The following is a 17,975-nucleotide window of genomic DNA, read 5'->3' as shown; positions in this document are numbered from 1 at the left end:
CTTCCACGCTCACCATTTTTTGGTGAAGTCATCATTTTCATTTTCTTTGTATTCAGTGTTAAGCCTGCCTTGGCATTTTCTTCCTTGACCTTCCTTAGTAACTGCTCCACATCTGTGATATTGTCTGCTAATAATACAGTGCCATCCACACATCTAAGACTGCTGATGTTCCTTCCTCCTGTCTTCACTCCTACTTCTCTTCATTTCCTCATTGTTTAGGTTGAATTTATGCATTTCTTCTGTGGAAGACACTGTGGCTGCAGTGAAAGTGGACCTGATGGCTACAACCCTGATCTTATCGGAGCAAGCGTGGCTAGTACCACCATACTGACTAGTCCAAGCCCAGATGTCCTCCCCACAATGGAGGACAAGGCAATGCTGAATGTAGGACATTACCAAATAAAAGCTAAAAACACTCATATAGATTTACGCCTCTTAGTCCTGCTCAAAGATGGAGGACATTTGGGGATTCCTCCTGGGCAGAAAATACAAGATAAAAACAAAAGCACTGATATAAATATAAAACCCATGCTTCCTGCTCCAAATAAATGGAGGGCATTTGGGAATCCCTCTTGGCTGGAAGGCTAGGAATGGAGGACAGGCCCGGGAAAAGGAGGACACCCCCCCTCCCTGGCTCAATGGCGCCCATTTCCTCCCAACAAAAGGAGAGTGGCTCAATGGGGGCTGCTGCTGCCACACCCAGCTCTGCCTCTCTTTCCCTCCCACCCTCCATCCCTCCACGTGTCTCTTGTTGCCGCCGTCCAATCAGAGCGCCGCTCCTGACGCGTCTCAGCCAATGGGAGCGCGAGCTACAGGCCCCTTTATAAAACCTTTGTCTGGCCGCCTCCAGCCTCCAGCTTTTAGAAGGTCCAGCTGCTCTCTTCGCGTTCGGAGGATAGAACCTTGAGCTCCCCAACGTTCTATCGTTAAAGGAACAGCGTCAAAGTAACGGGAGGGAGGGGGGAAAGTAACTAAAAGTAACTAAAAGTAATTAAAAGGAGAAAAGGACAGGCAAGATGAGGGAAATCGTGCACATTCAAGCTGGGCAATGTGGTAACCAGATCGGTGCAAAGGTGAGGATGTGTCATTTTTTCCTGTGTAATTTAAGGTGCTTTTTTTGCAAAAGTAACGAGGGCTTGGGGAGCCAAAGAGAAGCATGGGGGGGGGGGGGGGAAATAAGACCTCCAAAAACATGTGCCACGGTGGCAGAAGGGAAGTAGCCCTAAAACAAAGTCACATGGGTTTTTATTTTTTAAATTTTAAATTTAATTTAAAATGGGGATTAAGAAAAACGCGGCTTCTGTTCCCTGTACAATGGTCGCCTCTGGGCAAAGTAATTTGTCTGGGTGGAAGGGGGGGAATCTGGGTGGGAGGGCTAGGTTTCTTTCCCCATCTTTTAAAAAATAGCTACAGTTTTCTGCTTGATTTCTCAAGATGGAGGGTATCCCCCCCCATTAAGTGGCTTCTTAACAGGGTGACCAGATGGTCCTCACCGCCAAGGAGGACAAGGCACCGCAAAATGGAGGACATTCGAGGAAAAAGGAGGGCGTGACCAAACAAAAGCTCCAAACGCTCATAGAAATGTAAATGCATGCTGCTTAGTGGAGGACATTTTGAAACTTCTCCTGCACATGAGGCAAGGATGTAGGGCATGTCCTGGAAAAGGAGGACCTCTGGTCCCCCTGTCATGAATAGAAAACCATGCTGCTCCTTAAGCCTGGCTCAAAATGGAGGCCATCTGCACTTTGCAAAATAATAATACTTATTATTGCATAGCGAATGCAGGATTAGGCTTTTGCTTTGGGTGGCAAGGCGCCATTAAGAAAACCCCGCCAAATAACGTCTAGCTACCGTTGCGAGGTCTGGTTTTAGCGCCAACCTGGCATCATGGAGGTGGGGTTTGAATTTTGGGTCAAGGCAATGGGGGTGGCTTCCCACATGAGGCTGAAGAAGGAGGGCTTGCTTCCTCTTAATGGAGGAGGCAGTTGGAGGAAGTATAGGCTTTTATTCTTACGCACCGTTAAACAATTCTTTTTTTATTATTAAGAAAAGAAAAGGTAAGGGAGAAGGGAGTGGGAGGCAAAGCTAGAGCGAAAATGAAGCAACAATCTGTTGTTCATTTCTCAACAACAAAAAATTTGGATGAAAAAAAGGAGTTGTAATAACTTACTTTCCGCCATGAAAGACTTCCCTCCCTTCCCAGGGTGACCAGAGGTCCTCACCACCCCAAAGGAGGACAGATGGAGGGTGTTACCAAAGAACAAGCTCAAAACGCTCATAGAAATGTGAAAGCCATGCTTCGTAGTCAGGCTCAAGATGGAGGACAGAAGGTTCAAATGGAGGAGATGTCAAATATCAGTATAAATTCCTGCTTCCTAATCAGGCTCAGAATGGAGGACATTTTGAGATTCTTCCCGGACAGAAGGTCGAAATGGAGGGTGTGTCACATATCAATGTAAATTCCTGCTGCTTAGTCAGGCTCAAAATGGAGGACATTTGGGAATTCTCTCCTGGGCTGAAGGTTGACATGATGGAGGAGATGTCCTGGGAAAGGAGGACATCCAGTCACCCTGACCTCCCCACATAATGAAAAGGTTCATTTCGCCCTCAGTTCCCGCCTTTTTGGTCAGTGGAAGGAATGCATTTCCCATAGCCATGCAATTCCTATAGCCATGTGGCCAGCCATTCCTTCCCTGTTCCTTGCCCTCCAAGGCAGGGCTCTAGGCAGGTTTAGCTCAAGCCCTGAGGGAACTGATTTACTGAAGGGGCAGCCCCTGGGAGTAAAACACCCAGCAAGCTCAAGGAGGAACCAAAATACACACAAGGAACTCTTTGTAACCCTCCCCATTACTTTAGGGATTGGTTGCAAAGCCTTGTGGCCTTTTCCAGGGCATGTCCTTTGCAAGCACAATAAGGCTCTTTGAAATATTTGGGTTGTGCTTATTTATTTGTTTACTTTAATTGTATACCACCTGGGATGGATTCAGCAACCCATTTAAAAAAGTTTACAGGAAGTCTTGGGACCAGTTTAAAAAGACCACATTAAAACGCTATAAAACTGATTTTAAAAATCACACAGAAGCTTAGAAACAGATGAAGAATAAGTCATTTGGCTAAGGAAACGTGGTTTAGTAATGCCACATGGGAGAGCCAGCATGGCATAGCATTTAAGTGTTGGACTGACTCTGGAGACCAGGGTTCAATCCCCACATTAGCTATGAAACCCACTGGGTGACTTTGGGCAAGTCACACCCTCTCAGCCTCAGAGGAGGGCAATGGCAACTCTCCTCTGAACAAATCAGCCCAAGAAAACCCCATGGAAAGTTTTGCCTTAGGAAGCAACTTGAAGACACACAACATGCACACAATGCAGCGTGGGGTGGAGATTTATAGCCAAAGCAGCTGACATCCATGCCCATTCCTCTCCACCCTTAGGACCCACTGAAAAGCCTCCTTGTAACCATAGCCTGAAAGGGGCCCCATTGCACAAATACTGACTCTTTCTCACCCCCCCTTCCTCCCAAATGGATGCAAGGGCACAATGGCTTCTCTCTCCAGCCCCCTTTGAGCAGAAGTCTGGTTCCCCTCATTTTTAAAGAAAAATACTTTGTGGTCAATGCTTGTAATACATTACTGTAGTAACCTCAAAGTTAATGTGTGGGGTTTAATTTCTTTCGGGATCTAATTCCTCTCCCTCCTTTCTTTCAGGGTTTCATTCCTCCTTTCTTCCAGGGTCCAGTTCCTCTCCCTTCTTTCTCTCAGGATCTCATTTGTCTATTTTCTTTCAGGGTGTCATTCCTCTCTCTTCTTTCTTTTAGGATCTCATTCCTCTCCTTCCTTCCTCTCCTTCTTTCCTTCCTTCCTAGATCTCATTCCCTTCTTTCTCTCAAAGTCTCATTCCTCTCCCTTCTTTCAGGATCTAATTCCTTTTCTTTTCTTTCTTTCTTTCTTTCTGGGTCTCATTCCTCTCCCTTCTTTCTCAGGCAGTAACTATGTGCTGCTACACTTTCATTTTACCGAAATTGCCTTCTGTTGCAACTATGTTGCAAGGTCTTCCATGTTGCGAAGAAAAGAGAGCTGGAGTCTCTGCTTCATGACAGAGAAAGAAAAGGGCTGGTTCTGATTTTCTTTCTCTCCTCTTTCCTCCCCGCCATTTCCTTCCCCCTTTTCTCCTTGCCTGCCTGCTGAGCCAATGCCATTTTGGGCTCCAGAGGCCCGTCCCCTTTGCTCTCCCGCCCACCGCCTTCCACCCTTCTTTGTCTGCAGGCAGCAGCACATGGCTCCCGGGGACCAGCCCTCTGTTTCCGCTTCCCTCCACATTCCTTGGCTCAAAATAATTTTTCATGGAGCCTTCCTCTTCCCCACCTCCTCATTGTTTTAGGGTCTCAGGCTGCCCTCTTTTTTATTAAAGCAATGCAGTTTTCTTTGAGGCTGTGGCTCTGTAAGGATTTTTCTAGAAATACGGAGACCGTTATCTGGCCTTTGTGGTGGTGTGTATGTGTAAAATGGCTGCTGGGTGGGTGGGACTCAACAGCAGAAAGAGAAAGAAAAGAGTGGTTTCAGCCTTCCCTAGCAGGACTTGTTCATGGCAACTTGAGCCAACAAGATGACCAGGCGTCCTCCTGTTCCAGGACGTGTCCTACATTTCAGCCTTCTGTCCCAAGAGGAATTCCAAAATGTGCTCCATTTTGAACATTGCTAAGAAGCATAAATTTACATTTGTATGAGTGTTTTTAGCATTTGTTTTGTAATGCCATACATTTTTCTTGAATGCTCCACATGCCTTCCTTTGCATATAGGGCATCTGGTCACCCTGTGAGTAAGCATGAGATACAATTTAGTTGTTCTCATTCAATGATCATAAGCACTGAGCTAAACCTCCCTTTGTTCAATTTTTTATTTATTTATTTTGCGTGCTTCTGTTGCAAGTCTCCCCATAGCAAATGAAGCCCGTTATCTTGAAAACTGGCTCATAGCCATCCTAAAATCGCCCTCCCCTTTCCTCCAGTAGTCCTGGCATGTGTGCATCGCTCTATAGATCTTGAACTGGCTTGTAGCCAGACTAAACTGCTCTTATACTGTACTGTACAGGGCATTTCTACAATGGCCCATTTAAACTCTCCTCCTCCTTGAAATGAATGCTCCAAAGTATGTGGATGGAAGGATAACGGTTTTATTTATAGGCTAGGCAGGGAAATACCCTAAAGGCACCAAATCCCATCTGATCTTTGAAGCTAAGTAGCTATTTTGAAGGAGGAGACTGCCTATGAATCCCAGGAGCTGTAGGCTCTATTTCAGAGGATCCACCTCAGAGTATACCTTGCCCAAGAAAATCCTATGAAATTCATGGGGTTGCTGACTTGAAGGCATGGATACAGAGTGTATGTGAGAGCTCTAAGGCGTGTCTCCTTGGTCTAAACAATGGCAGATGTTCTTGAATCAGTTTTTCAGCCTGCTTTCCACACTCAGCAAAAATAGAGAGAGGGATCGAGGGAAGAGGAGTGTACAGGTTCAGCTTTGTGTAGGTTTGGATCCTTTATCTGGATATATTTCGTGTGTTCACTATTTGCATAATGTATCATGGATAAAAAATGTATAACGGGGATATATCATAACTTACCCTTAAGATATTTTTTTCTTAGAGATAGAAAAAATAGGTAGTTGATATGGACCTTGAATTATTGTGAGTAAAACTAATACAAAATACACACTGATTTTCCAGACTGACACTGCTATCCCTTTGAAAGAATTATGTGGTACCCAAAAGCTTGAACACACACATCCCCAACCGAGAAACCATTTTGCTTACTTTTTATTCTCTTATTGAAGGTACACAAGAATAACCCAAAGAGCTGTTTCTTCAAGAGCCTCTGCTTATACATGCTCCAGATCTCCCTGTGTGGTTACTATTTATATAATGCAGATTAAGGAAAAGGCTCATCATTTGGGATGGGATGAAAGTAACATCCTAGGGCTTAAATATGGATCCTTTGAAGGTCAAAATCATCTGTGCAGACATATATTATATCGCATCAGAATCCTGTTAGTAAGAGCTGAGGTACACCATTGTGGTAGGCTGAGTCTTTTGCAACCACTATATTACTGACATTTATCCCTTTATATAGGAGAATGTCTTAAATATTTTGGGATTGGGGCTAAAGGAGCTTCATCCTGCTTTGAGGAGTCAGCCTTACCTTTGTAGCCCCATCCATGGGTTTTGTGGGGAGGTTGGTCATTATAATGCAACAGAATATTGGAAGGCAACACTTTGGTGGTAAGCAACTGACTCTTGTTTGGTTTAACCGATTTGACAAATTATAGGGATGTGATTACAGGCAAAGGTTTTCCATTTTTGTAGCCATGTAGTATTTGTTGAGAAGGGATTGTGGGTGTGGTTCTTTTGATGTTGCATAGGGCTTTAAAACAAAGAGTAACCGTTTGTACTCCAAGGATAATGCTTCCACTACTGGCTTTTAGAAAAGGAGTTTTGCTTTCCAGAGATCTGCTTGGAAAGATCTTCCCTAGCCCAGTGATCCAGTGTCTGATATTTCCCAGCTGCCCCACCCTTATTCACCTCTGCATGACCTACATTGCGGCACACGCTTTAGTAGGCAGGAGGGTGTGTTCTGCAGATCTCTGATGGCACCTGATGAATAAAAAGGGTTTTTTAGACAGCTGAGCAGGAGAACTCTGCTTGGATACATGGCTACCACATCTTTATACAAAATCAGGATCATTCTTTATTTCAGAACATTCTCCTTTCCCCCACTATGTGCCCCATCCTCAGAACAAAGGCTTCCAGCCACAGCTCCATATAGTCCCTTACTCTGGAATCCATTGGCACTACCAGCCCTAAAAAATGCTTAGGTTGGTTCTTTTTTGTGAGTGTCTGCAGTTTCTTGCCTGGTTGGGTCTGCAGTTCGGGTGAGACCAGACCAAGCTTGCCTCCCCACTCCACGCCCTCTCGTGTATTTAAAAATTTATGGATCTGCAGTGCCTTGGGTGTGTTTGGCGAGACCAAAGCCAGCCAGTTGGCATGAATTTTTTTTCTTGGCATAGATTTCAAGACAAAGGAAGCCTGGATCCTTGAGTGGGATAAGCCATACGATGCTGGAGACTGCTGGATCTTCTGAACTTTGCATAGACCTTTTGATATTTTATTTTTGAATTTTTAAAAAATGAACACTCAGTCTAAGCACTAAATCTAAATCACCTGAACTATACATTAGTCTATAAGCTATGGAGGAAAAGAAATACTTAAATGTTTGTTGGAGAGTTCTTTGTTCTTTTATGATTGACTTCATAACTTCCATAGAATAGGAAGAAGCAACATCCAGATATTTAGGACTGTTCAGCTCCTACAATTGGTGCTAGTTGGGGCTTATAGGTTTTGTTGTCCTAAACACCGAGGAGACATCACTTTCTTAAAACGATATAGGTCAGTTTGCCAACCTGGTTCTAACGTATGTGCCTTCCAGTCTCCTTGACCTATGGTGACCCCATTAATTTTTTTAGGGTTTTTTTAGGCAAGAAATAGTCAGAGGTGGTTTTGCCAGTTCCTTTCTCAGAAATGCACCCTGCACTACATGGTATTTTCTGGTGGTCTCCTATCCAAGTACTAACCAGGGCCAACTCTGCTTAGTTTTCAAGATCTGGCCTCTTTGGGATATGTTAACATTTTGGGGAAAACATCTAAAAACTGTTTGCTGTTACAGTAAAGTTATTCTGTGCTTCTAGAAAGAGCACTTTTTGATTCCAGCCTTTAGGATGTTGTGGAGGTTTTTTTTAATTAAAAAAAACCCCACACACCAGTATTCATTTTACATTTCTTTCAAGGAAACGCCTAAGAAAATCTTTGCAGTATATGACTGTCTCCCTGAAGTATCCCTCCTCCCTCTTGGCTCCCATAATTGATGAGGCCATTGTGCTCAGAGCTGGCCAGCTATAACTGGTCTATTGATTCTGAGGGTAACAAGGGAGCCATTTGAAGCAAAGGCTGTAGTCTAGAATAATCTCTTTCACTCTTCCCTACCAAATATGCACTTCTTCTGTCTGATGCACAGGGTGATGCGATGAACTAGGTCTCATTTTATGGCCTTCTGCATTTTGTTCTATTTTACCCCAGGGGATGATGCATGATCAGCACTTTCAGTAAAGCATTCCAAAACCAGCTCTGCACTCCCTTTATTTTGATTTATTTCTCTGCTTGGATTACAAGCTGACTCCTGTTAACTGGTGGCTGAATTTAAAAGTTAAAGCTTCTAAATCTAATTTTCCTTGATCTTTTTTTTTTTAAGCTTTTATTTATGCAATTTTTGCCTTGCTTTGAGGGACGTCAAAATATTATCTCTGTTCATAGGTCTTCTGGAAGTCCCAAAGGGAATAGACAAAGGAGTGGCGATTATGGCCCTTTAAAGAGGCCTCCATTTTGTAGGCTGTTCTCAGCCTAGTAAACATGTAGTTATACCATTAATTCTACAAACTTGGGCTGCTTTCATACTGCAGAAATAATTCAATTTGACACCACTTTAACTGCCATCTTTTAATGCTATGGAATTCTGGAAATTGTAGTTTTGTGAGATATTTTGCCTTCTCTGTCAGGGTGTTGGTGCCACAACAAACTACAGCTCCCAGAATTCCATAGCATTGAGCTATGTCAGTTAAAATGGTGTCAGATGGCTGGATGGCCATCTGTCAGGGATGTTTTGATTGAGAGTTCCTGCATGGCAGGGGGGTTGGACTGGATGGCCCTTGCGGTCTCTTCCAACTCTATCATTCTATTTCTGCAGTGTAGATGCAGCCCTTACACTTGGAAATCATTTAGTCTTTATAGGACAACAGCATGCAAACTAGCATTTCCCTGAAGGTATAATATTCTTTGGGGAATAATTCTAAACAACCCACTGTTAGTGCTTTCAGATACCAAATTTGATCTCTTTGAGAATCACAGGTCCTGCTTTGCTGAAGACCATGTATTTGATTTAATGATTGGGGTATGAATGGGAAGATACAGTGAATAACTTAAGAAGTGAACCTTGTTCTACCTCCAGTTCCCTAAAGGGGAAAGGGATGTTCAGAGAGCACATAACGGAAGTTCACTACCAACTAAGAGCATATGCACGTGAATGTGCTTTTATGTCCAAGGGGATGTGTGCTGTGGACTTGAAACTAGTTTTGCTGTAGTCCTTTCCCCAGAAGTGCCTGAACATTGTAGGAATACGATATAGGGTAGGGGATCATGCATAGTATTCTCAGCAACACAATCAACAAGGTTCCTTGGATGGGAAGTACTGATAACCAAAGTGGGTATGCTTAGCAAGCCATAAACAAGTTTTGTTTCTGTTCTTTTTCGGTTATTAAAGCAAGAAGAGATGAGGAATGCAGATTCCTCTTGGGGCACAAAAATATGTTCATGAACACTTTTGGTCATGAAACTGGAAACACATGAGACCACCTTGTACTGAATCAGATCCTTGGTCCATCTATATCAGTATTATCTGCAGCAGTGATGGGCAATTGTGTGGGGACTGGAGGCAGATTTACTCCCCCAAACTCCTCCTGGGCTTGCTGTCCTGTTTATGCATGATGAAGTGCCAAAACTCCAAATTGAATGCGGACTGTTTTCCCGAGGCCTGCACCCAATTTGGGGCTTCCTCCCCCAACCCACATTTAAATAACTCCTTTTGCTACAGCTTTTCTGCTCTCTTTGCACTGTTGAACAGTGCTTCTGAATCTAGCCTTGACCTGATCTCTGGTGGATTAAGCTGCAACTAAAATAGGTTCATGGAGACGCTATCAAAAATAAAATTAAAAATATTTCTGTAATCATAACCCCTAATCTAACTTATTAGAATAAAATGGCAGTTGAAGCATGTTAAATATTAATCTCCATGGGAATGTTCTTGAGGTCATGTGCATGTAACGCTGGTTACTGCGAGAGATTAGATCATCCTCATGTGCAGGATAAAACCTGAGGTTTATGCAGTGCCTTGCCTGCGTTATCTCAGCGATACTTAACACTAGGTTGAGGCCCATATTACTGAGGGGAGGATAAAAGATTATAATTTGCCTAATGCCACCTGCTGAGCTGATGGCACAGGTGACGCCTGAAATGGCTTTTCATTCAGCTTCTTAGCTATGATGCTGGTCTGCATCGATCCAAAAGAGCAAAAGTTCCTCACTACACAAAGTTATGATCCTGGGTTAAGCTTTGAAGAAGTACAACACTGATTTCAGCTCTCTTGACTGAGGATGTCTGGGTTGCTAAGGGCTACATGATGTTAATTAAAATACAGTGGTACCCCGGGTTACGAAATTAATTCGTTCCGCCGCCGCTTTCGTAACCCGAAATACTTCGCAAGCCGAAAAACCCATAGGCGCTAATGGGGAAAAGCCGCGATTTCGTGTGAAATAGCGCCGAAAAGCACCAAAAAAAATTTCGTAACCCGAAAAAACCTTCGTAACCCGGAACAGTTTTTTTAAATGGATTTTTTTCGTAACCCGGAAATTTCGTAAGGCGGCGCATTCGTATCCCGGGGTACCACTGTAACTGTGAGACTGTGTCACTCTCTTGTGGATTGCTTGCTCAGATGGGCAACTCCCTTTTTAACAGTGGCCAGGTCTTTTAATGATGGAAACAAGGGGCTTATGGTCTTGTCCTACAACAGTTCCTTTTGCTTGCTGGATCTGTATTGTTAGCCAGCCGCAAAGGACCTTTTAACCCCTTCCTTTCCAGCACTAGAGAGTGCTCCCTTCCCAAAATGTTTCATAGGCAAACCCAGAGCTTGGAAAGGAAAGGAAAGGAATTCATCATGTTAACTTGTTACAAGGTTTCCTCCCCTCCTCCTTTATAATCTGTTGTTACTTGGGTGGAGTGGGAAACACTTTTGCCACTTGCTACATTGGTTACTTTTTTGTTTGCATTTTGGTTTTTGTAACTTAAAACAAAACGTGAAGAGTATCACACTTTGAGATAGTTCGTGTCACTTTTGAATAGCTCTTGTCTGGAACTGTCTCCTAATGTCTAGGTGGAATATTTTTTCTTGTAGTTTGAATCAGCTGGTCCTCCTTGTCTCAAGAGCAGCAGAAAACAAGCTTGCTCCATCTTCTCCCTGATATCACTTCAGATATTTGAAGACGGCCCTCATTTCATCTCTGTTTACTTTCCCACAAACTAAGCATACCAAACTCCCTGAGTATTAGTTTCCAGACCTTTTATCATCCTGGTAACAGAGAGAAAACTTTCTGGCTTCTGGATGTTAATTTGAGTTTGGGAAGAGTCTCATAACATTGGACTATGGGCATAACCAAGTACAATATAGGTAGGGCCACTGAAAGGAAGACAGGGCCAGATATAATTCTTAGAAATCTGATATATATACTTGGTGAAAATGTATGTCTGCATAAGAGTTAGCCCCAGTGGTGTGCCCACACTTTTTTCTTCTTTTTTCATTTGCCTGCTCAAGTTCATGAAACCAGCTTTCCTGCCTGTAAAATGCATCTTTCTTCCGTGTAATGGCTTTTCTGCCTGCACAGTACAGCTTGGTTTAGATAATCTTCAGATAACTTCCATGGTTAGTGTTAATAGCAGAGGAAATATGCAGGCCAGATGAGAGCCAACCCCTTGACTAGCCAGAGACTTCTGATCCCTGCTGCAAAGTCAGGATTGGCAATAGTTTGGTCACTGTCTCAAGAGCAGTAAAAAGAAATTGGGCTCTAGTCTTTAGAAAGCTAGGAGACTTGTCAGAAGAGAGCATTCATTGTCAGCAGGCTATTAGATTTTACACCGGATGAAAATCACGTCAGTTCCTTTCTTATCTGGGAATGCTGTTTAATTGTGTGCCTAAGGCCCCCCCCCCCTTTGCCTTCTTAGTTTTCTTTTCCATCTGAGCAAGGGTCCCTTTGTGGGCATGAGAGCAGGGTGGATGGGAGGCCAGCAGCCTCTTGTGTCCTTCCAGTCAACCATTATCCTGTTGGGAGAAAAATGCCTGGAATTTTTTTTTGTCCCCACCACCCACAGCTGTGGTTTTAAAAGAGGGAGGCTGAGGCAACAGAGATGGGAGGGACTTGGAGTTCTGTTTTTCTGGACCTTGAGATAAGAGTCATGTGGCAGCTTACGGGAACACCCTCCCTCCCTCTCCCTCCCCTGTTCATGTTCATTGTTGAATATGGGCAGATGGCTCTGTGTAGCAGCCCCTGCCCTCCTGAATTTGATACCCTCTGGTGGCCTAAAGAAATGAAGGATCTGGATATGGGGGTGTGTGTAGCAGGATCAGGGAACTGTGCACACAAATGCACAAGGGTACATAACCCTTGGGTAGTTTGTTTTAACCCCAACATTTACCTCCCCACCTTCTGCTCTAAGCATGGGATAACTCACTTTCTTTTAGTAGGTACAATCTTATGCAGGGTATTAGTGGGTTAAGCTATGGGTTTTGATGCTGTGACCTGGTGGTCTAGGAATGTATGGCACCCCTTGACACAGTAGTAAAGACTGTGTCAGGATCTTTCTGGGTTGCTTTTGTCCCCAATTTAGTCTGTTCCAGGAGAAGAAAACCTAGTTGCTTTGTACAACAGATTTCTGACATTTTCCCATTCCTGTGCATCTCTCCTCATTCCCTCCACCCACCCACCCCGACATTGATGCTAGATTCTACACGTCTAAATAATCTTCCTCCCCAAATGAATCTTAAGTTGGCAGTGAGGGATTTATTGGTCCTGGATACTGGATTGTCCTTGGAAGCATTAGGGTGGGCCATATAACATCACAGGTAAGCCAGGAGACAACCTCTGTAGGCCAGTTTCCAATTCCTTGCTGTATTGGGATTAGGTATAGGCACACCTGGAGGTATACATTCAAATTTGACTCTTGGGAGCATTTTCTGGCCCCGTTCCCAGCCTCATTTAGCACTCTAGGTAATATTTATCCTATATGATCCTGCCTAGGTAGGCTGCTTTGCCTGAGTTACTACAGCACATAATAGAAAGGACTTTGCCAAAGCCTCATACTGGGATGGAGTTTCTTGTTATTCTGGGGGAAAATTACTGGGCATTAGTATTTTTATCTTCCACTCTTCACTCTGTTCATAAAATGGCACTTGTGTTTAAAGGACTGATGACCAGGGAGGGGTATAATCCTTCTCTTCCAGAATTATAACCTTAGGTCAGGGTGGGCATCTCCAAGGGGCCCATGGGCCCATTCTTTCCCCCAAATGCCCTCCAAGGTCCATACTGATTGCCAGAAATGCCTATATCTGTGGCAAGGGTGGGTGGGAAATCAAAACAAAACTGGGAAGCAGTCTACTGCTGGTTTGGGGTTTAAAAAAATATCTTAAGACTGCAAGAACAGTCATGGAGCCACAGAGCTGCAACTGAGCTCTTAATTTACAAGCAGCAGATAGTCTCCCCACATCACATGGTCTTTTATAGTTACAAAAACTTCCTTCCAGTGTTAAACTCTATTGTCTTTCTCCAAATAGGCCTGTGGGGGTTTATATCTTTACTTGTGAAGCTTGGAAATCTTTTCAAAATTTGTCTTGTCTTTGTCTTGTCATCAGTTAAAGGGGGCTGGCCAGTTGGTGATATGGTCCATCCCTGGAATTGAGTACTTCCAAAGTACTGTGTGTTCATATTCCTGGAAAAACATGGCCACTTCAGGTCTGGTTGTCTAGCCCCAGCCTTCAGATCATTCTTCTTCCCCTGCTGGTTGGATCTTGGGAGTTTTGGCTTCCAGAAGGAGCTCTAATCCCCTGTGGAGAATTGATCGGCAGAGGCCGGATACAAGCAGCTTAACCTTAGTCCTTTGCCATCTGTCCAGGCCATGTAGTTTAAAGCGTGTGTGAGAGAAAGGAGGGGAGAGAGGCCTGGCATGCTTGTGTACAAGCAGCTGGCCAAATGAATGCTGGGGGTGGAGAAGTGAAGAGGCATGCTACAGATACAGAGGGAATTGCTCCCAGTTAAGTAACACTCACATACACATTCATAGATTCAATGTGTGCATATACTGATGTACAAAATCAATGTATGCACAGAGGGCTACATACAAATCAAGTCCTCTACTTTGGGTCAATTATTTTAAAGTTTCTATTACATTAGTACTTAGATAGGGGACTCAGTGGGTATCTAGAGCATTTCAGTAATGTCTACTTGGGGATGAATGTTATTCCTGTGAAGGTTTGGGCTGTAATTTCCATCAGCTCCTGCTGCCATAGCTAATGGCATAGGGTCATGGGGGTTGAGGTCCATCAGATATATGCAAGTTTCAGCTGGTGACAGCTCTTTTAGCGATCTTGTAGAGCAGGTGTAGCAACATGGTGTCCTCCAGATATTTTAAACTACAACTTCCATTATGGTTCACCATTAGCCATGGTGGGTAGTGTTGATGAGTTGTAGTCTCAGACATATAGAAGCAGCCCTCTAGACATCGCTGGACAACAACTTTTCCAGTATGCTGCTGAGAGTTAACAGTTCTCTTGTTTATATAAAATTGTGTCTCACGTATTCCCTTAAGTGAAGCAACTTGAGGAAGTAAAACTTTCAATTGTACTCAGACTACAGTATTGTAAGAATTCTTTTGAGGATGTAGTTGCAACACTGTGGGTTTCCTCTGACTGAAAGGAAGCTGCTATTTTCATGAATGGAAACATGAGCCAACCACATGGCAGTGGAGAATTCAGTATTTCTTCCCCACAGTTGAATTCCATTGCTTCTGGAATATATGCCCCCTCCCCTATTTTCTCCCTTTCTAACTTAAATCTTCATTTCTGTTTTTCTCCTTCTCCCCTGCAGTTCTGGGAGGTGATCAGTGATGAACATGGAATTGATCCCACTGGTACCTATCATGGGGACAGTGACCTACAGCTTGATCGCATCAGTGTTTACTACAATGAGGCCACTGGTAAGCACTATCACCCATCGTAAGAAATAATAACTCTTCTTTTTGTTTTTAAAACTGATTCTAGTCCTTACTGTTGAGGAGATAAGATGTAGGGGAGAAGGTAGCCTCAAAATGGTACTTGGGTAGGTGTTGCCATACTAAAATAACTGAACAAGTTGAATTCTTCTGCTTTTCAAAACATTTTTGCCAAAATGTGTTGGGCAAACAAATGTCTAAAGGACTTGGCAAAGACAGCTTCATTAGAATAGAAACTTGTATGGATGAAAAACCAGCAGCAACATCAAGATCTGGGATGGGAGGAGGAGGAGGAGGAGGTGATGGTGGTAGAAGCATATCTATTGCATGAGAATGTCGCATCTAAGATAATGTGCTCCTTCTTTCCTCTAGGTGGCAAATATGTTCCTCGTGCCATCTTGGTTGATTTGGAGCCAGGAACTATGGACTCTGTAAGGTCTGGACCTTTTGGCCAGATTTTCCGACCAGACAATTTTGTATTTGGTAAGATACAGTCCCGCCCCTTCTGCTGCTTTAGTGTGTGTGTGTGTGTGTGTGTGTGTGTACAGGATTGTCTTCCATGACATGTCACATCATGCTCTGCTGGTGTTAAGGGAAACAGAAGAGAATAGGGTGGTCTTTAAGGCTAGTGGCTGCCCAAACAGCTGGGTATAGTAACTATACCCAAACAGTTGGGTTTAGCAAGTATGAAGGGGACTGTTTTTCAAAACATGCAATAGTGACTGACATGCTAGCAAATCCTGGGCACATCTGAATTATGGGGTGCTTGTTAAAACATTCCTTGTTGCATCATTAAGCAAGTGTCCCAGTGAACATACTGGGATGTCCTAGTATGAGAACAGGGTACTTTTGGCTATCTAAATAGTTTAGATTTCATTCCCAGAAGCCTGCAACTAGCATGGCCACTCACACATGAACATGGGGACAGTACCATGTGTGTCCCTCCCCTGAAATATACTATTAAGGGAGTCTCTCCCAATAGCCTACAGTGAACTTGAGAGAAGTAACACTAACTTGTGAGTTAACACTAATTGCTACATAGACACATTTGATGGATGTGGAAGTAAAGATGGGAACCAGGCGGTGCTTAAGCTTTTCTAAGGAGATCAGTGGGTAGGATGTAGTTCACAAAGCAGGGCCCATGCTGGCTAGGGTATTCTGGGAGTTGCAGTATTTAGCTTTTTTGAACCTGAATGCAGAAATGAGCCCAGTCAAAATTGGTGAAGGTTAAAAAAAATTGTGAGATAGACCAAGGATTGGGGAATTGATCCTGTAAGTTCAGGGATATGTACTGAATTACTATCTTGGAAACTGGCTGTAGGAAGTTAAGAATAGCTAGATTGTAACTGAGGGAGCTGAAAGTTAGCTACCTTAGCCTGAACTTCATGGTTTCTCTCTTGCCTTCTCCTGCCTCATTTAGGCCAGAGTGGAGCTGGTAACAACTGGGCCAAAGGTCACTATACAGAAGGTGCTGAGCTGGTGGATTCAGTCCTGGATGTAGTGAGGAAGGAAGCAGAGAGCTGTGATTGTCTCCAAGGTTTCCAGCTGACCCACTCTCTGGGTGGTGGAACCGGTTCAGGCATGGGCACCTTACTGATCAGCAAGATCCGGGAAGAGTACCCTGACCGCATCATGAACACCTTCAGTGTTGTGCCATCTCCCAAGGTCTCCGATACAGTGGTTGAGCCATATAATGCCACCCTCTCTGTGCACCAGCTGGTGGAGAACACAGACGAAACCTACTGCATTGACAATGAAGCCCTTTACGACATCTGCTTCCGGACCCTCAAGCTTACCACTCCTACCTATGGTGACCTGAACCACCTGGTTTCAGCCACTATGAGCGGTGTGACTACCTGCCTCCGGTTCCCTGGACAGCTGAACGCCGACCTCCGTAAACTAGCGGTCAACATGGTTCCCTTTCCCCGACTCCACTTCTTCATGCCTGGCTTTGCCCCCTTGACCAGCCGTGGTAGCCAACAGTATCGGGCCCTGACAGTGCCAGAGCTGACACAGCAAGTTTTTGATGCCAAGAACATGATGGCAGCCTGCGACCCCCGCCACGGGCGCTACCTGACAGTGGCAGCTGTCTTCCGAGGACGCATGTCCATGAAGGAGGTAGATGAGCAAATGTTGAATGTCCAGAACAAGAACAGCAGCTACTTTGTTGAATGGATCCCCAACAATGTCAAAACAGCCGTTTGCGACATCCCTCCCCGAGGTCTCAAAATGGCAGTCACCTTTATCGGTAACAGCACAGCCATTCAAGAGCTGTTCAAGCGTATCTCCGAGCAGTTCACAGCTATGTTCCGCCGTAAGGCCTTCCTCCACTGGTACACAGGTGAGGGCATGGACGAGATGGAGTTCACAGAAGCAGAGAGCAACATGAATGACCTGGTCTCTGAATACCAGCAATACCAGGATGCCACAGCTGAGGAAGAGGAGGATTTCGGTGAAGAGGCTGAGGAGGAAGCTTGAGGTTAACCTGCTACCATTTTAAGAAAGAAGTTAAATAAATAAATCCGCACAAAATAAAAATTAAAGAAAAATTGCATCTCCACGTTCTATTTCTTTTTCCTTTTACTCAGTCTATTCTGTCAATCTCTCTTTCCTTCTCTTATTGGGAGTGGGGCAGTATCCATTTTAAAACTGGCTGTGTGTGGCTTTGTTTCTTGGTGGTGGAACTAACCTTTGGCTGCTACAGACCAAACACTGGCCCATTTAAGTGGCATCAGAGTGTGGAAAGGTTCTTGTAAGAATAGCTGCAGGTGTTGTTGGGCTTAAAACAACAGGATTGCATAGGATGGTGCTACAGCACTTGAGTGGGGTCAAACTGTGTTACTTCTGCAGTGTAGATGCAGCCTTTATCAGTTTTACTGGGTGGTGAGGGATGATGGGAGCAGTAGTTTAGTCAACATCTGGAGAGCTAAAGGCCTGGTCCTTCTTTTCTCCATTGGCTATTCCTAATGATAATCTGTCTCTAGAACACTTAAAAGGAAAAGTATCAGTCTCTCCCAAGGTGGGACCTGCCAGATGTGTAGGAACTGTATTTTAAAAAATGAAG

At 44.0% G+C, this 17,975-nt stretch overlaps 1 protein-coding gene across 1 annotated transcript; it reads left to right on the top strand.

Moving 5' to 3' along the window:
* The first annotated feature begins 844 nt into the window (after positions 1–844).
* TUBB (tubulin beta class I) lies at positions 845–17,465 on the top strand. The gene is made up of 4 exons (XM_042451495.1): positions 845–1,073; positions 14,788–14,896; positions 15,284–15,394; positions 16,332–17,465. The coding sequence occupies exons 1-4, from the start codon at positions 1,017–1,019 to the stop codon at positions 17,387–17,389; spliced, it is 1,335 nt and encodes a 444-aa protein (XP_042307429.1). The 5' UTR covers positions 845–1,016; the 3' UTR covers positions 17,390–17,465.
* Positions 17,466–17,975: the final 510 nt, after the last annotated feature.

This window comes from Sceloporus undulatus, chromosome 2, assembly GCF_019175285.1.
Source record: "Sceloporus undulatus isolate JIND9_A2432 ecotype Alabama chromosome 2, SceUnd_v1.1, whole genome shotgun sequence".
Taxonomy (NCBI): domain Eukaryota; kingdom Metazoa; phylum Chordata; class Lepidosauria; order Squamata; family Phrynosomatidae; genus Sceloporus; species Sceloporus undulatus.
Note: the sequence above shows the minus strand (reverse complement) of the source record. Positions and strands in the feature narration are given on the sequence as shown.